At 33.9% G+C, this 25942-nt stretch overlaps 4 protein-coding genes across 4 annotated transcripts; all 4 read right to left on the reverse strand.

Moving 5' to 3' along the window:
• Nucleotides 1-430: 430 nt before the first annotated feature.
• On the reverse strand, nucleotides 431-1158 carry LOC145133133 (dirigent protein 23-like). The gene has a single exon (XM_079068066.1). It carries the CDS (start codon nucleotides 1110-1112, stop codon nucleotides 555-557), a length of 558 nt encoding a protein of 185 aa, XP_078924192.1. The 5' UTR covers nucleotides 1113-1158; the 3' UTR covers nucleotides 431-554.
• A 1406-nt stretch (nucleotides 1159-2564) lies between these two features.
• Nucleotides 2565-5555, reverse strand: LOC145131423 (putative amidase At4g34880). The gene is made up of 5 exons (XM_079066107.1): nucleotides 5052-5555; nucleotides 4172-4386; nucleotides 3819-4061; nucleotides 3120-3318; nucleotides 2565-3042 (listed from the first exon to the last, which is right to left on the reverse strand). The coding sequence occupies exons 1-5, from the start codon at nucleotides 5553-5555 to the stop codon at nucleotides 2686-2688; spliced, it is 1518 nt and encodes a 505-aa protein (XP_078922233.1). The 3' UTR covers nucleotides 2565-2685.
• Nucleotides 5556-6157: 602 nt separating this feature from the next.
• Nucleotides 6158-7976, reverse strand: LOC145128982 (Pollen Ole e 1 allergen and extensin family protein). Its single transcript, XM_079063748.1, has 3 exons — nucleotides 7749-7976; nucleotides 7225-7645; nucleotides 6158-6712 (listed from the first exon to the last, which is right to left on the reverse strand). Exons 1-3 carry the CDS (start codon nucleotides 7912-7914, stop codon nucleotides 6355-6357), a joined length of 945 nt encoding a protein of 314 aa, XP_078919874.1. The 5' UTR covers nucleotides 7915-7976; the 3' UTR covers nucleotides 6158-6354.
• Nucleotides 7977-13073: 5097 nt separating this feature from the next.
• On the reverse strand, nucleotides 13074-16894 carry LOC145132759 (magnesium transporter, putative (DUF803)). The gene is made up of 9 exons (XM_079067662.1): nucleotides 16433-16894; nucleotides 15489-15545; nucleotides 15288-15378; nucleotides 15029-15189; nucleotides 14673-14800; nucleotides 14311-14448; nucleotides 14097-14189; nucleotides 13881-13998; nucleotides 13074-13482 (listed from the first exon to the last, which is right to left on the reverse strand). Exons 1-9 carry the CDS (start codon nucleotides 16557-16559, stop codon nucleotides 13391-13393), a joined length of 1005 nt encoding a protein of 334 aa, XP_078923788.1. The 5' UTR covers nucleotides 16560-16894; the 3' UTR covers nucleotides 13074-13390.
• Nucleotides 16895-25942: the final 9048 nt, after the last annotated feature.

A 25942-nucleotide genomic window follows, 5' to 3' on the forward strand; every position in this document is an offset into this window, starting at 1 on the left:
ATGTGCATTTTAGATGCAACTTTTGATGAAAATTAAAACATGATTATATGAGTCGACGAGATGAGATAAATAAGTCTATAGTTGATAATATGAGACATCATTGATAATAATAATCATGGACGACTTCAGATTTTGGTTCAAGACAATCGTACAATCGTAGTGGCCAACTTAAAGTTTTTATTATTTGCATCATTCTATAGTTCTGTTTAAAACAAAAGATAACGATTAAAAGTTCCATTAGAAGAAAATTGTGTACAACATGTAATTATTATCTATAAACATCTATAAACAGAGTCTTTAAATGTATGGTCGTTCTTAATATTTTCTTTTCTTAATATCAAATAGTTAACGATATCCCAAACATTTCCAACAAAACAAAATCAATACCCATCTTAAAATTTTAGCACACAAAAGATTTAAGTGGCCACCATTGTACTTTCTAATATATTACCAATTTATTAAATATTTGATAATATAAATGAACAACATACATCTGAATAAGAATCTCAAATACATTGGATACTAAAAACAAACATTAACAAAAAGGTTACAACTTAAATATAAGTAGAAATCGTGACATTGTACCCTACAACTGCATCACCACTAGAATTAATCGAGTACGTTTGAGCCAATGCATACCCACGCGCCAGTCGAAAAAGTCCAGTACCACCAACTATCGTCATCTCACGAACTGTCTGCATAGCAGGGTTTAAACTCAAAAGACTGAATGTACTATCTTTATATATCCCATCAGTAAAACCATAATTTAAGACCATAATCAGCCCAAGCTCATTTCGGGCTGCTTGACCATACATCCCACGAGCATGTCCAATGAGCTTGGAATTCTTGTCCGGTCCTTCCGTCAACGGGTCATCAACCATCATGAGGTTACCAAACCCTCCAAGTGAGTTGCTGCCTGACTGCGGTTGAGCTACTTGGATTGCACTTGGATTGCTTCCGCTTAAAGTATCGTGGAAGTAGAATTGCATGGTTGTGACAACTTGTGAACCTGTGTCTACCCGTTTGGCCCAACTCACTTCGTCTGAGGTTTGACCCTGGGTTCCGGTGGCTAAGAGGAAGAGGAGGAAAAATGTGACCATGGGCTCGACCATTGGATTTGTGTGTATGTGTTTGATTTTTGGATCTACTCCACTAGTTCTCTTTTAGTTTTTATAGTGGTCCAGTTAGGGGGTTGGTTGGGGTGGGGTGGGGTGGGGTGGTGGGGTTTGGGGATGGTGGTTCAGCTACAATAAACAAATCTAGTAGTGAGTCATAGAACCAATTTGGAACCCATTTGAAATTGGCCCTTGTATTTATTGAGTTCATGACACTTGAGCCCTTATCTTTCTAGAATATTGTGTAAAATGACGTTCCTAAATCAGAATAAATCAATCAAATGTATTTAAAAATAAATTACATAGAAATTGGTCCTTGATTTTATGATAATAATTGTATCGTATCATTTTATTCATAAAAATAAACCAATCAAATTAATTCAAATTAATGATATAACTTGTAAGTTTCTTTTATGCACGTCATCATTTACTATAAAGACAAAAGAATCAACAAATTATTCGAGTTTAACCAATAATATTTCCGAAAACACCCCCTTTGCTTAAAAGTCAAATACATGATTAAAGTGGGTCGACCAAAACCTGTCGCTAAACTTCAACATTCAAAAGAAAACCGTGGTTTGTTGTTTGGTTACCAACTCCCCTAATTATATTCATAATAACCAACTAAAAGAATCTTATTTTTCAAACATTGTTCTCCTACAGTTTTAATATATGAATCTCGCACCGTTGTAATCTTTATATAAATGATGACATCATATGTCATGTGCATGATTAAAAACCAATAAGATTTGATCGACAAACATGCTATGCTGACATATAAACAATGAAGTAGTAATAAAAAATGATTTTGTTCAACTCAATTTCTTTGCCTTTCTTTGTGACCTGTCATCACATGCCATAAAAACTAGCAAGTAGCTAGCTAAAAAGCATTACAAAGAAGAAATTGGCATGGTTGGGTTTTGCAACCACCCAATCAAGTTTTCTCTAAGTTTAACATCTCTATTATACAATCAAAAGTACAAAAGTACGATTGAGAAATAATATTTTCTATTAACTCATCTTTTATCGGCTTCTTCGAACCAAAGAGCGTCGCATTTCAGAAATTTCAAAGAGTCCAAATAAAAGCAAGGACAACTACAACAAAACACATCTTTTGTGAAAGTATTGAGTCTTAGGGCGGATATAGCGTTTAAGGAGAAAGACCGAGGGCCAAGGCCCACAAGGCCCAAGGACTTTTGTTGGACTAGAAGTAAAAGCCCTAAATGGTAATAATGAAAAGATAAAAGAATTTTGGCAACACAAACTATAGTTGCACGCTTTTCTTTTAATTTGTGGAATTTTTTTATATAAAAAGGAATAGAAAAACTTAACATATATTTATCTCACAAGATCATATTGATCATTTTAACGGCGTTGCTTATATTAATGACCAATAGTGGCCCAAGGAAAATCCATCTAAACAAGAAACGCACTACTAATCCCCTCACAATTTAATGGCTGAAATACCCTTTTCATTCGTCATTAAAGCTCAAGATTTATTTCCATGTTCTAAAAGCAAACAAGTAAAACTAATTTCGAGATTCATATAAGTATCGACAAAGATTCTTGATCAAGGCAAAAACGTCGGAATCTTTCTGACATTTGTTGCTTGTTCGAATCCATAACTGATTTCAATCAATGTAGGTTCAGACCCCTTCAATCCACTGAAACAAATACCTACAGGAACACCCTTGTTGTCATACGCAGCCGGAACACTGATCGCCGGAAAACCACCAATTGCCAACACCGGAGAAATATCAGCACGTGGAGTCACCACCGCGTCTAGGCGGTTCTCCGCCATCATCTTCTCGTATCCCTCTCTCGTAAGCCTCGCCATGTTTGCAATTGCTGCCTTCTCCAAATCTCCGATCCCATTTGTCCCTTCGGCTGCCAAAAATATATCTTGCCCAAGATTCTTAATCTTTTCCTGCAATCAACCATAAATTTTTGAACCAAAAACTAATGGATAACAAATGGTGTTTAAATTACGAATCGGGTTGTTACCAAATCGGAAAATTTGTTATTGAATGCGATTATATCCGTTAACGAGCGAACAGAAGACGCTACAAGTGATTTCAAGTAAGCGTTTATTGCGATCTTAAATTCGGCTATTGCAACTGCTGCTTCACCACTAGCGGTGGCGTTAGATATGGTGTCGATGCCACTAATCTCCAAATTATCAATCAAGATTGCTCCTTCGTTCCTAACAAGTTTATGCAGTAGTAAAAGAAAGTCATGTTATAATGTTGAGAATTAAAAATACATTCACGATGATTGTTTTAAAACATAACCAAATTATCTGACCAAATCACTGCTGTCATTGAAATTCATCTGATGGTGATCATGATTGGTAGTGGTCATAACTTTAGTTTACTCGTGTACTAACCGGCTTTAATCTTAGCCATTGATTTTTTTAATTATATGGTTTCGTGGTTTGTTTAGACTTTTTGGTTTTGTTTTGAACCTCATTCGACGTTCATGTGTTGCTCATAGACACATACACATTGAGATAGAATGTTGTAATTGTGTAATATTGACAGCAATTACGATTTTAATAAAATGCACCTCAAATACATTATAAACTATTATGTTATGTCTCCCGGAATATGTAACAAAATAAAAAATGAAACCTTATGTTCTTGTTTTGTATTTATCTTTTTTTTTTTTTTGTAATTTATAATCCACTTTATTAAGAGAAGATACCTTAGTGTTTGCAAATGATTTTCAAATACTTGATGTAAGTTTGATCCATTAGAGAACACGAAGAACGGGTTTCTAACAACACCGATTCGCTTCCCCTTGAGCCCATCAGCCTTTAGGAACTGAGTGTATCCACCATACGGGATGTATTGCGATGCTTTTTTAGTAGCATCACGATCATTGTAGTCGAATCCCACGATGGTCTCAAGAACATAAACCGCATCTGACACGGTCCTACATATCGGCCTGATAAAGAAACAAAAAACATCATACAAAATAATACAAAAATAAAATAAAAAATAGTGAATAGCGACATGGAAACGGTCGCGTAAAATGATTGTGAAAGAAAAGTTTACCCAATGGTGTCTAGTGACGGAGAAACCGGGATGACCCCGGCTCGGCTAGTGAGACCGACAGTAGGTTTGATACCAACCACTGAATTGAAGCTAGCGGGACATAAGATAGACCCGTCTGTCTCGGTTCCTATTGACACTGCCGCCATATTAGCCGCCACTGATATTGCTGGTCCGCTACTCGAGCCACATGGAGTTGCTGACAGAACGAATGGATTCTACAAAGATGCATTAAAAAATTTTAGATGATGTTCGTATTGTTTATGTTTGTTCATAAACAATACAATATATTGCAGAAAATAGCAATGAACGTATTTTCGCTACCGATATAAACAATGTAATTATGTTTTACTCGTAATAGCAACATATTTACATTTCATTATCCATAATAAAAATGGATTTTCTTTACTTTACCAATAACCACACAATATGTAACAAAGAATAGGTATATATTATCTAAATACGTAAAATGCTTAAAGATGTTAGATTACATAATTCTATTTTCCGTAAAGAATAATAAAGTATATTGCTATAACGGATAAAGAAATATAAGTAGGTTGTAGTTATGGATAAATAAATTTAAGTACATTGCTATTATTGGTAATTAATAAAGCACGATTTATTTATTTGGTTTTGCATATTGACACGATCAGTATAGATAAAAAAGAAAATATGTTGATTTATGAGTAAAAAATTTAACTATGTTCAATAATGGGCAAATAGTTACTTATAGTGATAACGAGTGGTAAAGTAAGTTGCTACTTTTTGCAAATTACCAAATACCATAACGTGTTGTAAGAGCGTCTTGATTCTTTAGTTGAGCAATGCATGTGAGTTGCAAGTTTGAACTAAAACTCTAGACACTATAATTTTTAATACTGACCTTTCCTTGTCCACCTCTCGGGCTCCAACCACTAGGTGCACTCAGAGATCTAAAATTAGACCACTCGCTCAAGGTAGCCTTCCCCAATATAATCGCTCCGGATTTCCGCAACTTTGAAACAATCCCTGCATCTCGGGGCACGATGGACCCGAGCAGTGCAAACGAACCACTTGTCGTGTTAAGTTTATCTTTTGTGGGAATATTGTCCTTGAGAAGGACAGGAATGCCATGCAAGCCGACCAGGGACCGAGGCACGTTAGCTGCCCGCTCCCTGTCGGCTCTATTTGCTTCATATAGGGCATCTGGGTTCACTTCAAGGACCCCTTTAAATATCAGGTTGAGTTTATTGATCTCACCAAGATAGAACTCGACGAGTTGCCTTGAGTTGAGTCGGTTTTGGTTAAATGCGATTCTGAGTTCGTGAATCGTGGTTTCTTTATGAGCATGGCAAGTAGATATCGAGAGCAATGCTAGAAGAACTAGGAAGAGCATGGGTGTGGTCATTGCTTAGTCAACTCGGTAGTGAGTCGAAAACAGAGTTCATTAATAACTTATTTGGATCTTGAATGGGTTTATAAAGCTAAAATTACAGAATTCATCCATAATTACAAACAGCTAAATGTCAAAAAAAAAAAAAGTTATTAAATAAATTTGCAGGCCAATCCTACTTTAATTTGCCGTTTTTAGGAGACGAAAAAGTCTTACAACGCATTAAATAGTTGTACCGTATAATTGAAAAACGTCTTGCAACGTATTAAACACTTGTACCATATAACCCAACATCGCATTATGTCGCTACCAAAAACCGCATCTTGTACCAACATATGCTCATGGCAAACCATATACGGATTACATATTTTACCCAAAGTAGTATATATAATAACCATATGTCTTATTTATAATATCAACATAGTCGTCACATATTTTTACTAATAATAACAACTTATTTGTTACACATAATTATTATTGGTAAGAACTAAGAAATATAAGTCTTAAGAACTTTTATGAGGTGGTTAATTGCTTATGAGTAAAGAACCACGTTTATTTGAACTAATATCTACATAGATCATTACACGTTTATTTAGCCTACATATATAGAATACATATATAGCAACGATCAACAACATCTTTAATTGAAATAAAGAATAATACTGGATTACTTACACTATCGAATACAACAACATTAGGATTTTAGTGATACCTCACATATATCATATATTATAAAAATAATATCCGAATAGTAATCAGTCAAAATATACTCGATTTTAACATAAGAACAAGTTTTGACACGGAAACAACCATTTTAGTTGCAAGTTGTGAACTTGCACGTAACATTTCCAGGTCGACCCGAATTTGCCCTAAGGAACTGAAGAGCAGTCATGAGAACTTGTCGTGTGGATCCTCCAATCAAGGCCATATTTAAGTGTTGAACAACATCGAATGGATGATAGGGGAATTGGATACTATTGTAAGAGTTTAAAAGTGCAGTTGTAGCTTCTCTTAAAAGGGTTTTGTATGGGTCCCCACGACCAGTCATGCTTCCACGCAGTGTAATATCATTCCCGTATTTCCTTGCTGCCAGTGGTCCGAATACAAATGACACTTTTAGGTCCGGGGCTAGCACCCTCCAATAACACTCGTGCTCCGGCATTGTCCACATGCTAAAATAAAAAAGATGGTGAAAAGACATTATTACCCTTCAAGACATGAAATGTATGTAAGAAACAATTTCAAAAAAATTAGATATTATTTTAGGAAATACATACGATTGTCATGTAGGATAATGAGAATTTGTGTTAGTTTAGCAAGGTCACAGTGATCGCTATATAATTTTTCTTTTAAAAAATATGGCTTTCATTGACCAACAGGAATTGTACTAGCATAACACTAGCTTTTTTAGATAATACATTAAATTTGATTAGTATATTTTTTTTTCCTATAATTTTTTTTCTAAAATGTACACATTCATACTTATAATACAAACATGTAACACAAGTCAGTATATCATGATACTTTCATATGCATAATGTACAAGTGAATGTAGCATGGTGCATTTCAGTTTTCAGATTCATAAAGTACAGTCAACGGAGAATAATAGCAGGAATTTCATATGCATAAAGTAAAAGTCGATACTGCATGGATAGAAGTTTGAATGGTTGATGATCACACTTACCGGTATGGGCAAGCTGAAGCTTCCAAGAACGGAACTGGCGGCATGGGCGGCAACCTTGGTAGTGGCGGTGGTTGAAGAACAGGCGGAGACTTGGCCGGAGGAGGCAATGTTGGTGTTACCGGCGTGGGCACAGGTGAAGATGACCGCGGGCAGTTGGGCATTGGTTGGGCAGGTTGGGAAATCAAATGACCAACGGTATAAATCGAAGTATCAAACATTTGAAACACGAGATTCAAGCTCTGGGCAGGACCGGCAACTGCCCGACACCCTTGCCCGTCGCCGGAAACCTGTGCCCGGCAACCACTCATATCCCGTGCCCCATCAAACCGCATTACGTAGCTCCCTAGAAAATTTGTAGTTTCTTCGCTAATCACCTTGAGCTGCCCGCCCTGCCCCGGGCAAGCCATTGCTACTTTTACTCCTTTAGATAGAATTTGTTTTTGATCAATTAAGTTAAGATTAAATCAGAAAAAACAACTGAAATACAATATACAAAAACATTTTTAGTCTTTGTAAAAACTGACCAGTGAGAGGGTAATCCATAAAAAGGGAAACTTGGCCATCTTTGCATTGGTCACAGAAGACTGAGCCACTGACCATGGCATCTCCATTGGCTCCACCAATGGCTGCACCCACAATCAAAATGGCTGTGACCAGACCCATGCCCACACCCATGGTTCTTCGAGCCATGAACCCACTTTAGAGGGAGAGAGAGCAGAGAGAGAAAGAATTGTGAATACTGGATATGAAGTTTGAGGGTAGAAGGGAGTTAATAAATGAAGTAATACACTTCTCAACTGCCTAACATTTAATGAAATCTTGAAAAATCCATGTAATCTTGATCCTTTTTCAAATGCACAAATGGTCGGATCATAAAAATGTATAACTTTTTTATTGCATAAGTACAATAGTGTATATTTCTATGAAACCTTAAAAAGTCGTGAAGTATTAAACCCTATTTGGCCATAGCAATCGGCCAAATTAGGAACCATATATATTAGCATTTTGGGCAATTTGTTTTTCTTATGTAGAATAATAATATACTATAATTTCTGTCAATATTCTAAGGTAATATAAGTTATTTTCCGCTATATAACAATGTACTTTAAATTTTATTGTTAAATAAAGTATGGTCAATTATGTAATGTGGACGCAAAGAAAATACAATGCCTAAAGTATAATCAATACAAAATATGTTCTTAACTTCGTATTCTTACATTTAGGTATTTTTCCTAAAATGCTTGGTAACAAGAGGTTTATGTGTGCAGAAGTGTTTGGAAAAATAGATTTGAAGGTTTTAAAAATATAAAATTATATTAACAGAAAAATTAGATGTAAAAGCTACTACGGTTCTCTCATAAACTACTTATTTAAGAGTTTTTTTTATTACAAACTAAAAGCTTTAAATTTGTATCCTCAAACAAATTCAAAAGTTTTTTATTTGTAAAAGATTCTTAAATCTTTAAAATTCGTTGACAAACATCACAATTTTAAAAAACTTGAAAAATAAGTTTTCAGTTAGATGTAATGTCTCAAATACATCCTAAAGTGAGAATTAGTACAAAATATGTAATTTTTCTTTATATATAACTGAAAACAATGAAATATTAACTCCTTTTCCATTCCAAAACCACTCAAAACTAAGATAATGTATAGCCGCTAAACTATTTTATGTAAATTGTATATACCGATTTGAGTTAATTTATATACGCACTAAGAAAATAATGAAATAATGAGAATTGAGAGGTTATCTTCTTTCTTTACAAGAAGCCGTACATAGGGATTAATATATGTAACTTTCAGTATACCAAATACAAGAAAATCGATTTGTCGTTATTTTTCTGCTCAAAGAAATGAAATAAAAACTATTTTTTGCCAAAACTTGAACGGAATCTATCAACTTGTTTTGTGGGATTTGTGACGAAAATGTATAAAAGATAAACCTTTACGATAATACAAACCGAATAATATTTTATAATCCGCCAATGTTTAAAGATCTGATAAAAAAACATGTATCCTCTCTAATAAATGAAGGTTTTTTTTGCCATTTGTCACACTTTCATTCAATTTGCTAAATGTCATTTTATGGTTATTTTGAATTAATTTTTTTTCCACATGTCATTTTATGAGTTTTTCTATTTTATTAAATTCCACATAATATTTTAATGTAATAATGGCAATAAATGTACTAATAAATTGATATCAATTTCATTAATAAACTTATCTTTTAATCTCAAATTTTCTAAAATTAAAGCTCATTAGTTTATTTTATTTATTAAAATTATTTGTTTAAATTTAAAAGATACAAAACATTTCCATTATAATAATTCATTATTTTTCTTATTTTCTTATAAATTCAAAGTTTTCAAATATTTTGACATTTATATTTAACTTTTTTTTTTAAATTAACCCACGTAATACGTGAGTTTCACGACTAGTTTTCAAATATATAAAACATATAAAATATATTGATACCGATTCAATACCATTTGTTTTTTTTTTGAACGGCATTCAATACCATTTAATCGTTGCGGTTATGTGATGTTCAACAATTTGTGCCTTAGTTACTAAAATGATATTTTTTTGTACTTTAGTAAATTAAGTGTAACATCCATAACGATTGAATGCACAAATTATGAACTTCGGATCTATGAACGTGGTAGTAGTATTTCGATGTCTCATTAAAGATAGTAAGATCTTCGGTGAGATTTGAAAATAAATGGTTTTTGAGCCAAAACGCTTGGTGGTAGAATTATAATTTAATACAACTTTTGACCATAAACATTAACTTCTGACATAACTTTGGCGAAGAAAATAGTGAACTTCTTGACATTTGTCTCCAAATCATTTATTGTTATTCTAACCAATTAAAGCGTGCATTTAAAGTGCAAATATGAAACCTAGCTACTTTGGTGGGAGTTATTAATATTTAATACACTGGAAAAAATTAGAAAACAATTCTTGTGGGACGGAAGTGACAATAAGCAAAAAATAAGTTGGGTTGCTTGAGAAAATATTGTAGCACCAAAGGAAAATGGAGGATTGGGATTGGGTTCACTCCGAACCTTCAATTTCTCTTTGATCGTTAAATGGTGGTGGGGTTTAAAACAGAAAAGTCGGCATTATGGAGAAGGGTAATAATGGGCATCCACAATTTAAGTAACAAACCTTCTGATTCCTTATCTAAAATATCCATTTCTAAGGCATGGAACAACGTGGCTGGGGCGAAAACTGAATTACAAAAGGTTAGAATCGAGTTCCAAGACATATTCAAAAAACAGGTATGTGAAAGAGATGACATTCTCGTGTTCTTTGTTTTGGAAGTGGTTAAATGTCTTTTGTCTTTTGTCTTTTTTCATGTTTGATACATGGTGTGGTAATGAGCCTCTCAAAAACAAATTCCCAGATTTGTACCAACTTGAGAGACATAAATCTTGCAAAGTTAATGAGCGGATACAAATGTCGCAACAGACATGGAACTGGAGAACGCCACCTAACCTTGATGCTTAGGTATATGGAAGATGATGTCAGGCGTATTCGGATTCGATGTCCACAGGCAATAATAGTATGGGAGTGGATCTTTAAATGGTGTGACATTCCTGCCCCACAATTTGACAACATTGGAGAACTCATCTTTTTTGCAAAGAATTTGGGGAGATGCCCAACGATGAGAAATAATTTTATAAGTGTATGCTATGGTGCTATCTGGCTGATATAGAAATCAAGATGTGACTTGGTTTTTAAAAACATTCGTGCTCCAACTAGGATAGCGGACAATGTCAAATCCCTAGTGTACACATGGGTAAAGCATAGGAGATCATACCGTCATTATCAATGGGTTGAGTGGTGTGTATGCCCACTTAGATGTCTATAGAAATCAAAAAACTATGATGTAATCTCCTTTACCTGTTTTTCTTCTTGCCCCGTCTAGCTAGTTGTTAGGCGGTGGCCTTTTATAATATATTTGTCGGTTAAAAAAAAACTACTTTGTTGGATGATATAACAATCTATTAACTTTTTTGTAATATTTAGATTTTTATATACACTTTTCAACTTATAATAACAAAATAGAGATATATTCTCTTTAGACAAAATTACACAAATGGTAATTGTTGTAGGCAGAAAATAGGGAATATGACTTATTAAGGTAATTAACTTTTTGGTTTGTTTACATCTGGGTAACTATCTTTTTTTTTGTACACATCTAAGTAACAAACTTACCGGAAGTGTTTACATATGACCATTATGACCTGCTCTCCCATGTTACATCCTAGATGTGAACACTTTTAACAAGTTCGTTACCTAGATGTATACAAAAAAAATGGTTACCCAAATATGAACAAAATGAAAAGTAAGAGTAAATTACACGAATTGTCCATGTGATTTGGGGGAATGTGTGTTTTTGGTCCCTAATTTATTTTTTTAACTCGGATGGTCCCTACTGTTTATTTTTGTTGGGCGTTGGTCTCTGTCTTACCTAAAAAGACTATTGTGCCCTTATTAATTTATTTTTTAATTAATTTTCTTATTTATGTATTTATTTTTTATATATTTAGAAAAATTAATAGACCATGCATATCTGTATCTCCTCACCGTAAACCTGAAACCACATTTGAGAAATTTAATTTGGGTCTCATCCGTCACCATCTCATCTCTCATCCTCCTCAACTTTTATATTTTTTCCATATTTAGTGACATCGACGTCTTCACCATCCTTTTTTTTTGTCCTTCAACTCTGGCGAACCAACACCATAACCCACTGTCTCTTCACCATTAGTGGGTTGTGGTGTTGATTCGACGAAGTTGAAGGACCGAAAAAAGAATGGATGGTGAAGACGTCGATATCACTAAAGATGGAAAATAAATAGAAGTTGAGGAGGATGAGAGATGGGATGGTGAGGAGATACAGATATGTGGGGTTTATTAATTTTTTTTAAATATATAAAGAATGAATACATAAATAAGAAAATTAATTAAAAAAATAAATTAATAAGGACACAATATTCTTTTTAGGTAAGACATGGACCAAGCGCGCAGCAAAAATAAACAGTAGAGATCATCCGAGTTAAAAAAATAGATTAGGGACCAAACACACAAATTCCCCCAAACCACAGGGACCATTCGTGTAATTTACTCTTACTTTTTGTTTTGTTCATATGTGGGTAACTATTTTTTTTTACACATCGAACTTGTTGAAAGTGTTCATATCTAGGATATAACCTGCTACAGCAGGTCATAATGGTCATATGTGAACACTTCCAACAAGTTTGTTACCTAGATGTGTACAAAAAAAAAAGTTACCCAGATATGAACAAATCAAAAAACTAATTACCTTAATAAGTCATACTCCCCAGAAAATATCACTACAAGTTAATCTGATTGATTATTTTCGGGTTTAAAACTCACACAATGGATCATTTTGAATAACATGGTTGGTCATTATTATATTTATAAAATGCACACGATGTGTCCTTGTGAATGGTGGAAAATGACAAATTATATACATTTTAAACCTAAAAATGACTAACCATGTTAAAAATTCTTCAAAAAGACTTCCAATAGTATTTTCTACCTACAACAAAGACCACTTGTGTAATTTGATCTTTTTATACATACTTAATCCTTGGACATGCAAAATAATTTTATATTTTTACTAAAATTACAGCATGCTTATAATCCATTGGTCGTAATACCAACATGCTTTAGAAAATAACTGAATTTTCATTTATTTTTTTAAAACCCACCTCAAGGGTAGTAATGTAATTTAGTACATGCTAGCATAGTGACTATTAGAGTTCATTTTCACCATTCATAATTTCTATTTTTGAATATCTTTCACCATCTATGTATAAAGTATAAACTAATATGTGTATTAAAAGATGAATAATTGTTCTTTACAAACTAAAAAAGCAAACACACCAAACTAAAATCATAAGAACAAATAGAAAAACAAAAAAGAATATATATGTACAAATCTTGATGAGAATTCAAACAATTTGAGCCAATGGAATGATAATTGGTTGGGGACTTTGTATCAAATATGATACAATGTTTAAAAACCTTTTTTGACCAATAAAACCCTTGCAACTTTTGCCTTGACCCAACCCCAATTGCAATTTCAATGCATCTCCAAGAAATTATGAACTAAAATCTTGAAATGAGATTTCTAGTCGAAATAATCTGAATTATGAACTGTGATTAAATGTTCATCTTCCTCAACGGATTTTATAGGATTTTGATCATACCATGTTACATTTCCTACAAAAATTACAATCATTTATATCAGTCTTAGCCCCAGTCCAACACATGTCAAACACAGTACAACTTGAATATTGGTAGGTGGTTTTCAAAAGTAGATTTTTGACTTTTTTTTGCCAAATGACTAAAGTACCCTTTATCCAATATCAATCAATCTTTTTAAGAGATATGATGATTGATTACTAGAGACACCATTAGGAGAATCCGAAACCTCGAAAATTGCAATATTTCACTTGACACATAGTTTTCAGCCAAGTGAATCTTTGTCAAATGTCTAAAATACCCTTCTGCTAAAATCAAAAGTGGTTTTAGTAGGAAAGTGTTGAATTTTTGTCAAATGACTAAAATACCCTTTACTAATGACAATAATCCAAAAGCTTAAGATGAATGGAGCATACCTGGTGGTGAAGATGGTTCTTGTTCTCTTGTTGAATGGAGAATAATTGTCCCCGAAAGAACAGTGATGAATCCACATATTTCAGATACTATGTCACTAGCCTTCTGATCTTTCCAATCCTGCATTTGTTTTTTGTTTTTTTTTAATGGTTATAATAATTTTACTTCAGGGGCTGCATCTATAAAAAAAAAAAAATAGCAGTTTAATTAAGAGATACCTTGAACATTATTACACTTGCGATGATTGTTAGTGAAGTGAACATCACATAATATATTGGGGAAACAATTGCTGTATTGAATGTATCCAAAGCCTGCAAATAGAGGTGGCCCCACGTCACTTTGCAACTTCAAAGGTTTCTAAATTACGAAAATACCCTTTTATACAGATGTGTGCTTTGACTACTTCAAAAATAAAAAGAACATGAACATTACCTTGTTAAGATAATTCAACTGTGTAATAACACATAACACAGCAACAGTAACAAACACCCAAGTTTGAGGATATGAAATCTGACTGATTCCCTCTAGAGTAAGCTTTACTGCAATACCAATGGCCTTTATGCTTACAACCTACAAAATCAGACAGGGGTACTTTAGTCAAAATCAGAAAAAGGACAAAAATTTGTACTTGATTTAGCCACTGAACTCTTATTATAATAATAGCTCAATGACTTATATCGATAAAGTAGTGAAAGTAGGTTGTGCTTTTTCTTTATTTTGCCTTACGAAAAAAAAAATGTTTTTTTTTTGTGAGGAAATAAATATAAATATAAATAAATAATCCATGAAAATACCGTTAGTGAACCCATTAAAGAACATATCCCCAAATATATCAATATATTTGTTTGCCCATGTCTTGGTTCAAAATGCATCACAAGAGCTGCTACTAATGACAATGTAGCTGCTACATATATCAAGAATGCTGCCAATAAAAATAAAAAATAGATTACTAATTTGTTGTTTCTCTTTCACTTAATCCAATAAGCTATATAACATATATATGTGTGTGTGTGTTTTTATGACTTAATACAGAAAGAACGACTTAATACAAAAAGTCTAGGAAACAACCCTTGTTTATTATTTTCTCAATATTTTATAAACATGATTTATCAAATGGGAAAATTTATAAAAAAGAAAAAGAAAAAAGAACCTGGTTCAATTGCTAGATTCCATATTTCTTCAACAGAAGTTGGAGTGTGTTCAGAGGGTGCATGAATGACAATTACAATGGACCCCACTATGCATGAAGCACATCCAAGAACACCCAATCTCTTCAACCTTTCTTTCAACAAAAAGTGTGCCAAAACCGCACTGTTTAAGATTAAAATTTAAAACAGATTATATTTCAAGTGTTTATAAGAAATAACAACATACTTTCATTTATTTAAACCATTTATTTAAATTATTACCTAACAATTATACTCAATGCACCAAGAGGAGTTACAAGAACAGCTGGAGCATAAGCATAAGCAACAAAATTTGCAGCCTCTCCAACAATCACTATATGTTATTCAAAACCCAAATTCAATCAAATATTCAAAAACCAAATTCAATCAAATATATTCCATATTATGAAATAGATCATGTTCTTTTGTTTATTGAAAACTTACTTGTAATCATTCCAGCCCACCATAGTGGTTCTTGTAGGTAAGTGTAACCTCCATGTCCTAAAATATTGTGGAGATAAAGATTAAATGAAAGAAATAGCAATTGGTAAAAATGTTGTATAAATTGGTAAAAGTGTTGCATATTTTTGGTTCTAGAATGAAAAGTTGCATAAATTAGAAAATGTGGAAAATTGTTGCCCACAATGATTTCGTGTGGTTACAAGCTTGTAGTTGAAACTTCAAAACATGTAGTTTATTTTTCATGTGAAACATAAAAAGTAATTGTTTTAAAATGTTTAGAAATAATAAAGTTGGACTTATTAAATAAATATACTGATAGCAACTTGGAAAAAATTTAAACATAAAGAGTTTAAAGAAATCGTTGTAATGTTAGTAAAGTACCTTTATATAAAGTTCCTTAAATAATAAAATTTTGTCAAACACTTAACATCATCAAAAGTTTTAAGTGATTATTACAGTTTCAGGAAGCAAAAGCAAATCCAAACACCATCATCATCTCCTATCTCCTAAACCACGATTATCTGATTCAGATTATTCAGTATCATTTAATTGGTTCTAAACTCACATCCAAGCACTATCTCCCCTCACCATATATTACAACTGTTATCTTATTCTAAATCTTTAATACCACATAATCACTTGTGAATCACATATCCAAAAACACACTCAAAAGATATGGAAAAAGAACCTACATTTGGCTTACAAACAATTAGTCCACAGATTTATGCAAACTCCATCTCAAATTCATACCTTCAAAGAGCCTCTACAACACTAACCTTATCAGATATTCAGATTGCAAACTGACCAAAGTAAACAAATACCCAAATATAATCCAAACCCTAAAAGCAATGCCAAATTATCAAAATCACTATATGAAGCTCTAACAACTATGAATTCAATTTTACAGGATCCCAACACCCACATACCTGCACCAAAACCAGTGGAAGCAGCAGCACGCTTAAGACCTTTCTTCTTCAATATGAAACTTGTTCCGATAAATCCACTAGACAACACCGCCAGTAGCAACCCTGTCGAATTATCCGAAACACCCATCTCTTATTCAACAAAAACCACTAGAATTCTCTGATCTGCTACTCAAATTCTCTCCTCAAATTGAAAAAATAATCGCCTACAAGTAAGAACAGATTTCCCGCCAATCAAAATCGGGAAACCTAATAGGACAAACCAAAATTCGAACCAAATGGGTTCAAAATCAAGAAAGAGGGATCTGACGCAAAACGAATTTGATTGATTATTGGAGAGGTTCCGTAGGTGAGTATGTAGTCTCCGAATGTGGGTCCGATTGAGGAGAGAGGATATTCGGGTCAAATTTTCGAGTGGACCCATATGATTACAACGCCATTGCCAGCTACAGAAGAAGGTAGATGAGGTCCAGCTCATTATGTACCCCAATTAGGTTCTCGTTTCTCATTCAAAAAGTAGGGTTAGTTACATAAACTACCCTTTTAGTTTAATTATTTCCATTTCCGCCCTTTTAGTTTGTATATGTGAATTCGAATTTAATCTAACACCTTTGAGTTTGAGTTGAGCTCAGTTTGACTTTTCGTTAGCGATGTCGAGCTAAAATTGATCTCGGTGACCATTTAAGTTTAACTGTTGTCCAAACAATCGGATTAAATGGTAAAATACAACCAACAAGCACACAAAAATAAAAATTTAAAATTTAAAATTAGATTTTTTTTCATAATTGAAAAACTTTCCGACAAACAATGAAAACAAAATACTTATAAAAAGAAAAAAATAAGTTTCTTTCCTTAACTCTAGAGTTCAAAATTGATTATCATAAGATCTTCAATCAGTTATCTAAATCAAATTTCAAAAAAAAAAAAAAAAAAAAAAATAACTGTCTAAAATAAAAAATAATAAATAATAAAATAATAAAATAATAGATTTTTGTTCGTTTCTTAACGAAAATCTTACAAAAACACCCTTAGGCTTTGTCCTATCTGATATTTTTATCATTTGTCAAATAATCGTTGCTAAGTTACTTGTATAGTTATATTCTATTGTGGTTTTCGTTTGCTTATGCTTATTCGTGGTACGCTCTACCTTAAAATCGCAGAACAATTAACAAAGGCCAATTATTTAGTTTAACTATCAGATTATGTTTGAAACACCATAATTAATTTCTAAGATAGCTTTTTTTTCAAAAAAAAATAATAAATAAATTATTTTACTTTGCAGCAAAAAGTTCATTTATTAGATAAATCCACATTCCCAGTTCGGTTTTCTTTCGTATGTCCTGATTGTCACTCATATTCCTGAGTCTCACTATTTAACCTATCTCAATTTGAACAACCATAACCAACACTACCCCCACCCAAACGATCATCAGAGATTCAAAGTCAACATTGTAACATTGTTGGTAAAAAAAATCATGAACGTATTAATGTATAAAAATCACAAACTTATTAGAAAATCGTGACATGTTCAAAATCAGGAACATGTTCGAAAGTGAAGATTTGTGTCTATTACATGGTGTCCAATCTGGAAGCTAGGATCACATGTGGTAAGAGATTACCCGAACCAACCTAGGAGCCGATAGAACTTTTGGCAATTGATAATCCCACCCATCCTAGAAGATGTTATTTTACGAAAAATATATATATATATATATATATATATATATATATATATATATATATATATATATATATCTTGGTTTGATAATCACTTTAATAAAACTATGTTAGAGACAAATCGTTCACGTGAGTAATCATCGATTAAGAAATAAAAATCTATTGTTGGTTTTTTTTAACAACCATATAAATTATTTGCGAACATTTATTGTGTATGGAACTTTCTTATCTATAAAATTATGAGATTATGTAATTAGGAGTATATGGTGGTTATATATTAAACTAGTGTGTTATTTGGTAGCAAATTTCTTAAATTAAATGAAACGCATGACCAATATTATAAATAATAATTCACATAAAACAAAATAAATTTATTGTAGTTAATGCATACATATAACAATTTGAATCAAATGTGTACAATGTACATTGTACAACAGTTTTCCTCAAAAGAATGCATGTCGATTTAACAACAATTTTTTCAAAAATATAATTGCTACTTTGTAAACGATGGCAACTATCATAAAAGATTAGTTTCCAACGAACTTTCACCCGGGTTTTCAGCGAATCAAGAAGTAGATATAAATTTCTCAAATCACTACAATAAATATGGGCATTAGCGACGGTACTAATATGGACGGCGTAGGCATTAGTGGACACCTGGGAATGTCGTCATCAATGTCATTGTCGCCATGTTTGTGTCATCACTAATGTCGATGAAAAAAGACCGCATTATTTTCACCCCACATTATTCATATCGTTGTTAAAGCTTTTCAATTGTCGCCTCTAATACTCTCGTTGTCACTAATAGTGTCGCCACGATTGTTCACGATCTGTGTGCTCTTTTCTTATGCAATCGAGGTCTTCCATCTTGTAGACAATCCAACGGTCCACCTTATGTTCTCATTATCTGATAAGCCAACATTTGATACCATCCACCACCATACTCTCTCTCTCTCTCTCAACTTAACTACAACCACCACCACCACCAACCTTGGCCACAATCCACTAAGCTTGTTAATTCGGGCATTCATTCTGTGTATATGCCTAACACAACAGGACACGAATTATTTTTGCATAACTCGAAAACAATACGACACGACTTTTTGTTTTTTCCCTAACACGAACACGATTCAAATTAAAAACCGACAAACACGTTTTACACGACAACACGACAAAAGTAACATAAAATTTTCTTTTGTTTAATTAATTCATGCTTAAAAAACGAAAAACACGACAAATAACAAAAAATATCAAATTTTTTACTTAATTAATGCTTAAAAACGACAAACACGACAAAAAACATAAAATGGTACCGAATGTCCTCAAATTTCTAAGATAAAATAGAAATGTGTTCTTCTACTCGTGTATATCGTTGTTATCCAATTTCATGATATCATCGGTAAGTTTTTTGTAAAGATAACTTAACCCTTCATCACCTACAAAACAATAAAACATAATGTAAACTTAATAAAAAAATTAATACATTGAATTCAAATTTTCAACAGGTAAAAAAACAAATACCTTTAATTTCAAACAACCAATCGTTGGTACAAATTATAGCCTCAACAATGTCGTGTTTCAAATAACTTTGATATTGATTAATAATACGACCACCATTACTAAAGGCAGATTCAGATACTATAATGGAGACTAGGATGTTTAAAATATCTCTAGCTATAGAAGAAAGCTCCAGATAACGGTATTGATGTACTTTCCAAAAAGAATAAACGTCTAAATCGCTACATATGTCATTTCTTGGCTCATCTAAGTACATCTCCAACTGTGACTTTTGAGACAAAGAAAACTCTGTGACGAGTTAAGGATTTAGTCAAGTATCGAATTCAATAAAAAGAAAGAACACAAGATGTAAATAAATTTTTTCTAGCTCATATTCAGTTTGGAGGTAGTCAAGAGTACAAGTTCAAAATGTCTAAAAAAGTGTGTCCCAAATACCCTAAACTACAACACTATTTAAAGTTGTAACATCCGTTTAAAATTAAATAAATAAATAAATAAATAAATAATAAACTCTAAAACCTTAGGATGTAATTTTACAAATTTATTTTAGCCCTAAATCCGTAATAATTAATCAAAGTATTAGCGCAAGGAGTTAAATGTAACAAAATTTTGGAAATCGAGGGTTAAAGTGTAACTTATGGACTAGTTATGAATAGATTTGTGGAAGCTAGGGGCTGTTTGGTAACTTTTGGACTTGAATCGAAAGGATTTTTGGAAACAGGGGGCTATAGATTAAATTATGGATTTAATTTGAAAAAGAATTGAGAAGGAGGGGCTGAAAGTGAATAAATGGAATTAAGTTTGAACTGAAAGAGGCGGGGCTAAAACCTGTCACCCCCTCCCTTGGCCTCCCATTTAAATAACCCAAAACCCTAACCCTAATATGGTTGCAGTCACCACCCTTATCCCTCTAACCTCCAGCCGCCGTCGTAAACCACCGAGCACCACCGCCGCTGCTCCCGTTACCGACGAAGATGAAGACCAATGTTTGGACGCTTTGCCAGTGGGGAGGTCGGAAGATCCGGAGGCTCGTGGTTGCTGCTGATGTTGTTCTCAGTTGGGGTCACGCACATCTCTCTTCTCCGACTCGTTTTTTGTTAGTGCCGTCGTTATCACCGCTCCGTGTGGTTGTTCCTTTCATTTGTTCCTTCGACTGTCGTCCTCTACCAAGAGTGAGTTTGCAGTTGTGTTCGTGTTTCATGAGTGTGGGTATGTGTGTTGGAGGTGTGTGTGTGTGTGTGTGTGTGTTTTGTTAGCCGGAAAAATGAAGAGAACCACCATGGCAACCAACCATGGTGGTTGCTGTGGGAGCATGAAAATGCTCTACAATGATGAGTGTTTATTAGGTTAGAATATTGTAACAAACCGTTATTTCAAACCTATGTAATAATGTAGGTCAATTTGTAGTTCTTTTTAAAACAATAAAGAGAAATTTTAGCATATTGTGTATATTTACATAATTGACCCTCAAAAATATATTATTAAACAATCTCGATTGGGATGAACCAAGTGGTAGAGATTGTAACAGGGTTTCCAAAAATATAAAGAACACTAAAATCCGAGTTATAACGAAGAAGTTATGACCAATCGAAGATCCGCAACAAAACCGGAAAAACACTGTTCAGTGTAAAAACTGAATTTTCAATAAAAGGCTTTTTAGCCATAGCAATCTAAAATGAAAGTTGTAGTTTATGTTAAACCGAGAACTTTCATAAAAAGAACAGCAAAATCTGACTTCGTATGATGAAGTTACGATTTTTCTAAGTTTCAGTATAGCAGTGTACAGCTAAAAACTCGAAATAAAGATCGAGTGATTTTTAGCCGACACAACCTAAACGAGAATTGAAGATCTCGTCAATAGTACTACAACGGTAAAAAGACAGACAAAAATGGACGTCGGATGAAGAAGTTATGAATTTTTAATGGATTTCCTGTCTCGGTCTGTTAAAAATAATAATATTAAAAATAAAGTCAAAATTAGCCGACGAAGTCTAAACTAAAGTCGTAGAGTATGATTTTACCTACGCGTGCATATAAAGAACGTCGAAAACGGAGCTCGTATGCGAAAGTTATGATTTTCGCAAGTTTTTTGCACAAAAATCGAGAAATATTGAAAACCGGGCAATTTTGCATGGTGTACCTTCGGCCACGTCACCTCGCATGCGAGGTTTCCACCTGTCACCTTCTTATTGGACCGAAGTTCTCCGTGCCGCATTCTGATTGGACCGCAGCCGAGGTCCAGTAGCCAGCCGACACCCTCGCAGGACCACACCCCTCGGACACGCGCCTTCTTCCAATTGGACCGAAGTTCGGTCAACTCCTGGTCCGACACACCAAGCCACATGTCCGAAGTGAGCCTTCTTCCCTCGCCATCTGTCCGAACAAGCGGCAGCCTCCCACAGCTTCGGATCCGAGGCTTCGGCCTATATAAGCCATGCGAGACCTTCTGGATTTTTTACACTTTTCACCCCATTTTCCATTTCTTTTCACTCCTTTCACTTCCACAAACTTATATACAACCCCTAAAGCCCCGATATCAAGTCTAAAACCCTAAGCAAGCCTCGAAGCCCTGAGATTCCCGAGAAAAACAACTTTCTCCGGTTGAAACTCTGCTCGATTTAAGCCGGTTTTTCGTCAAATAAACTCATTTCCGAGAAACGTAACGCTGTCCGAATCACCACCTATCAAGTGAGTTCATACCCCCGTATTTTCATAATTTCTACTGTTTTAAGAGGGGGGGGGGGAATACAAGTATAACACAAGAACTTTGTGTTATAAAATCATGATTTCAAATCATGATAAAACGACATTAAATCATCAAAAATACTCAAAACATTAAACTCTTTTATAAACTTATATTTTCCCCCAAAATTCATATTTGTATATATATATATATATATATATATATATATATATATATGTGTGTGTATATATATATATATATATATATATATATATATATATATAAGATTTAAAAGGCTTAGGAGTGATAACTCATTCTGGGTCCTTTTCCTTGTTTGGATGTGGGCTTATAGTACCGGTTATTTGTCCGAGTGTCGTTTAAATTTTACTTATATATAGAATTGTGTATGTATATAAATATAAAAGTTATTTCATCAATTCAAATACCTTTGTAACATGTTGAGCAAGGGGTTACATGCAAAAATAGTTAAATACCGATTCAGAAAGTACAGATAAATTATAATAGGTATAATTTATGATACATAGAACAATAATTCATGATTCAAGTATACTAGAATACACTGTTTTACAAGAAACAAGGGTTTTGATTCAAAACAAATCAAGGGTTTACAATTGTCAAATACATGTTCGGAATACTAATTCAAGAACATACTATCAATCATTTATTTCAGAATGATTGGGTTTTCATGACTAATATACATGTAACGTTTATATGCTTTTTATGAGTCATTTAATTCATTTAGACAACCAAGGTAAAGTCCTGATATTATAACCAGAGTCTCCAGTCAGGGGATCGAAACAAGTTGTGTGTAGATTTGTATCGTGATTGACAACCCCGCACTCAGGTTTCTAGCTACAGTCAGGCATACACGCCAATGAGCGGCAATTGTTATCAACAGTTTAAACGCCCACAAAGCGTTTGTTTCAGGCCATCATGTCTTAGTATGGTTATATAACTCATTAAAAAGATATTAACAATACGTTAGTGTATAATCAACTAAACGTAAGTACACCTTCAAAGTACCAGTTTACGGAATACAAACTACAGTGGTTCAATACAGTTTTCAATAACAGCTGGTGAAACCAGACACACTCTCAGTTACAAGTTTTACAAATACAGAACATTGGTTTACAAATAGAAAGGTTTTATAGGAATAAAACTACTTTTCATATACAACAGAAAATATAGGATTTTCTGGAACAGTTTACATATGCAAGATACAGAGACACCCTTTTAAACATAAACACTTATGCACACACTCGACTTTATGTTGATACTCCCTTTTGAAATTACTTGTATTCTCAGGGAAACAATAAACAGGTACTCCCCGAGCTTTTTGAGAAGATGGAGCTACTTTGAGTCATATCTTCTTCTTTTGTATAACTATTTTGGTTTCAATATACAATGATTGAACACATGTAAATACTTATACTTTTTAAATACAACGGTTGTTTGTACTTTGATTACTATGATGCATGTTTTGTGATACTACAAATGAAGTCCTCCACCCCTGGACGTTTCCGCCGTCTGGTTTGGGGGTGTGACAAATATCCCTTGTATGAAAAGCATATTCCCTCCACTAGTATATAAAGTGGAGGTGATGGTTATTTGTAAGTAAGAGTGTTCACTATGTAGACATTAGTTTAGAGAGAGTTTTTGGGTGGGGATTCTCCCCATCCATGAGAGTTGTTCTTTTAATATTTTGTATCTCCCTCTATCTATGCACTACAGTTTTACTCACATATTATGTTCTTCATTGTTCATACGATTATCTTCTTGGTATTATATTTCCGCACCAATCCAATCGTAGAAATTCGAACCTACAAGTGGTATCAAAGCGTAACCTTGAAGATTTCACGATTAGTTCAAGGGAACGATCCCGGTTGGTTTATTATCTTAAAGATTTTCGCCATTTATGAAGCATTGCTCAGCCTTCGCAATTAAAAAATCTTATGTGAGTTATTTACTGTTTTGTTGGTGATGTTGCTAGAAAAAATAAATATTTTGCTGCTACTGTTCATACATTTTTGCTGTTGTTAAAATCTGAGTTTATGGAGAAAATATTTTTGCTAAAGAATATGAAGTTTCTTTTAAAAAGGTGGTGTTTGATCATGTTATCCCATGCAAAAGGATGTTTAGAAAAAGACTAAAATATGATTATGGGGTAAGAGATTGAACAGTTGGTTATGAGTTCAGAGTATATGATTTTTTAGAAGTGTTGGGATATTTATTTCAGAATGTACAAGTTATTTGAGCTATGTTACACTGCTTAGATGCATGTATTTTCCGAGATGAAAAGGAGTTATGTAATTGTTTTTCCGAGATGAAATGGATTTTACTATGATTGGCTATTGAAATTTCTTAGAGTACAGGTTTATGGAGCTGATTGTACAATCCTTAACAGCCGAGTGTGAGGGATAGGATGATAACTCTTCATGTCGAGCATTGGGCACAAGGGTTTCCGTTGCATTTATTGTTATACATACTTGGGAGACAACGTTTCAGGCGTCACTCTACTTACCTGACGCATGTAGAGCACACTCTAATCAACTGATGACACATCAGCCGGGACCCACTTTCTATTTTCATCACCAACAGACACGTCAGCGCTTGGTCCCGTCTTCATTTTTTAATTCGATGCATGTTGTTGAGTCAAATCACCGGTTCTTTATTCAATGACCAATTAGCGCCCTCCAATCCATAGACTGCCGGCCCCATCAATTGGAGAAAAGTCAAATGCTATAACCCTATTTCTCTCTCCTCTGCATAATTTGTTGAGTGATTGTGGACTCACGAGGGGCAACTGCAACCATGTCTCTCTCTCTCTACATTAAATGTGCCTGCCACCTTAAATTACTTTTGTCAGGTATTGAGTGTATCCCAAGTTGTCCAGCTCGCATCCATATCACTATTCCGAGACCCCACCTGTAACGTCCCGACTCTCATGTATTAGTTTTACAGCTTTATTTTTTCATATTGAAAGGTCTACTTGACGAGTTGGATGCCCTGACTCGTCGAGTAGGAACGTTTTGGCCACGTGTTTAAGTGACCAATTCGATGAGTCAGAGGACACGACTTGACGAGTAGGAGCTGAAAGATGAAACCCTAATTTACGGGGTTCTGCACCCTATTTAAAGGATCCTTTGCCCCCTTAGCCTCCCCTTACAGCCCCTTGTGAGTCCAGAAACCCTAATTCGTGTGTGCACTCCATTCTTGTGTGATTTTCAATCTTGGAAGGTGATTTGCAAGAAGAAGACTTGAAGTATAAGAGGAGTGGTGCAAGAGGAGCTAGTGGATCTGACCCTTCTGCTTATTGGCATCAGTTTGAAGGTAACAAGTCGTTACCTTGACCTTCCCTCTTTCTAGATCTCTTTATGTTTAAGATTAGGGCTTTTCTAGCATGTATATTAGCCATTTTTTAGTATGGGCTAGGGTCTGAAGTTGCAATCTAAGCTTATCTTAGTCTCTATAGCTATAAAGTCTCCAGTTTTAGCAAGTATGAACCTCTACTTTTGAGTTAAACCCCATTATAAGCTTGGATTTGATATTCTAAGCCTTTAGAGCCTTGCATGCACATAAAGTTTGCAACTTTACGTGATAAACATGCCTTGGGG

Source organism: Lactuca virosa, chromosome 8 (assembly GCF_052849685.1).
Source record: "Lactuca virosa cultivar CGN04683 chromosome 8, Lactuca_virosa_CGN04683_v6, whole genome shotgun sequence".
Classification (NCBI taxonomy): Eukaryota; Viridiplantae; Streptophyta; class Magnoliopsida; order Asterales; family Asteraceae; genus Lactuca; species Lactuca virosa.

Excerpts from the sequence above, each read along its gene's own strand:
- LOC145132759 (XM_079067662.1), bottom strand. The coding sequence starts at position 16,559 with ATGGGTGTTTCGGATAATTCGACAGGGTTGCTACTGGCGGTGTTGTCT. Across the intron at positions 15,379-15,488 it reads GTGGGCTGGAATGATTACAA|TGATTGTTGGAGAGGCTGCA; the intron begins GTAAGTTTTCAA and ends AATAACATATAG. Across the intron at positions 14,449-14,672 it reads CTTTAATGGGTTCACTAACG|GTTGTAAGCATAAAGGCCAT; the intron begins GTATTTTCATGG and ends CTGATTTTGTAG.
- LOC145128982 (XM_079063748.1), bottom strand. The coding sequence starts at position 7,914 with ATGGCTCGAAGAACCATGGGTGTGGGCATGGGTCTGGTCACAGCCATT. Across the intron at positions 7,646-7,748 it reads TATGGATTACCCTCTCACTG|GAGTAAAAGTAGCAATGGCT; the intron begins GTCAGTTTTTAC and ends TTCTATCTAAAG. Across the intron at positions 6,713-7,224 it reads GCTTCAGCTTGCCCATACCG|CATGTGGACAATGCCGGAGC; the intron begins GTAAGTGTGATC and ends TTTTTATTTTAG.
- LOC145131423 (XM_079066107.1), bottom strand. The coding sequence starts at position 5,555 with ATGACCACACCCATGCTCTTCCTAGTTCTTCTAGCATTGCTCTCGATA. Across the intron at positions 4,387-5,051 it reads CGAGAGGTGGACAAGGAAAG|AATCCATTCGTTCTGTCAGC; the intron begins GTCAGTATTAAA and ends GCATCTTTGTAG. Across the intron at positions 3,043-3,119 it reads ATAACAAATTTTCCGATTTG|GAAAAGATTAAGAATCTTGG; the intron begins GTAACAACCCGA and ends GGTTGATTGCAG.
- LOC145133133 (XM_079068066.1), bottom strand. The coding sequence starts at position 1,112 with ATGGTCGAGCCCATGGTCACATTTTTCCTCCTCTTCCTCTTAGCCACC.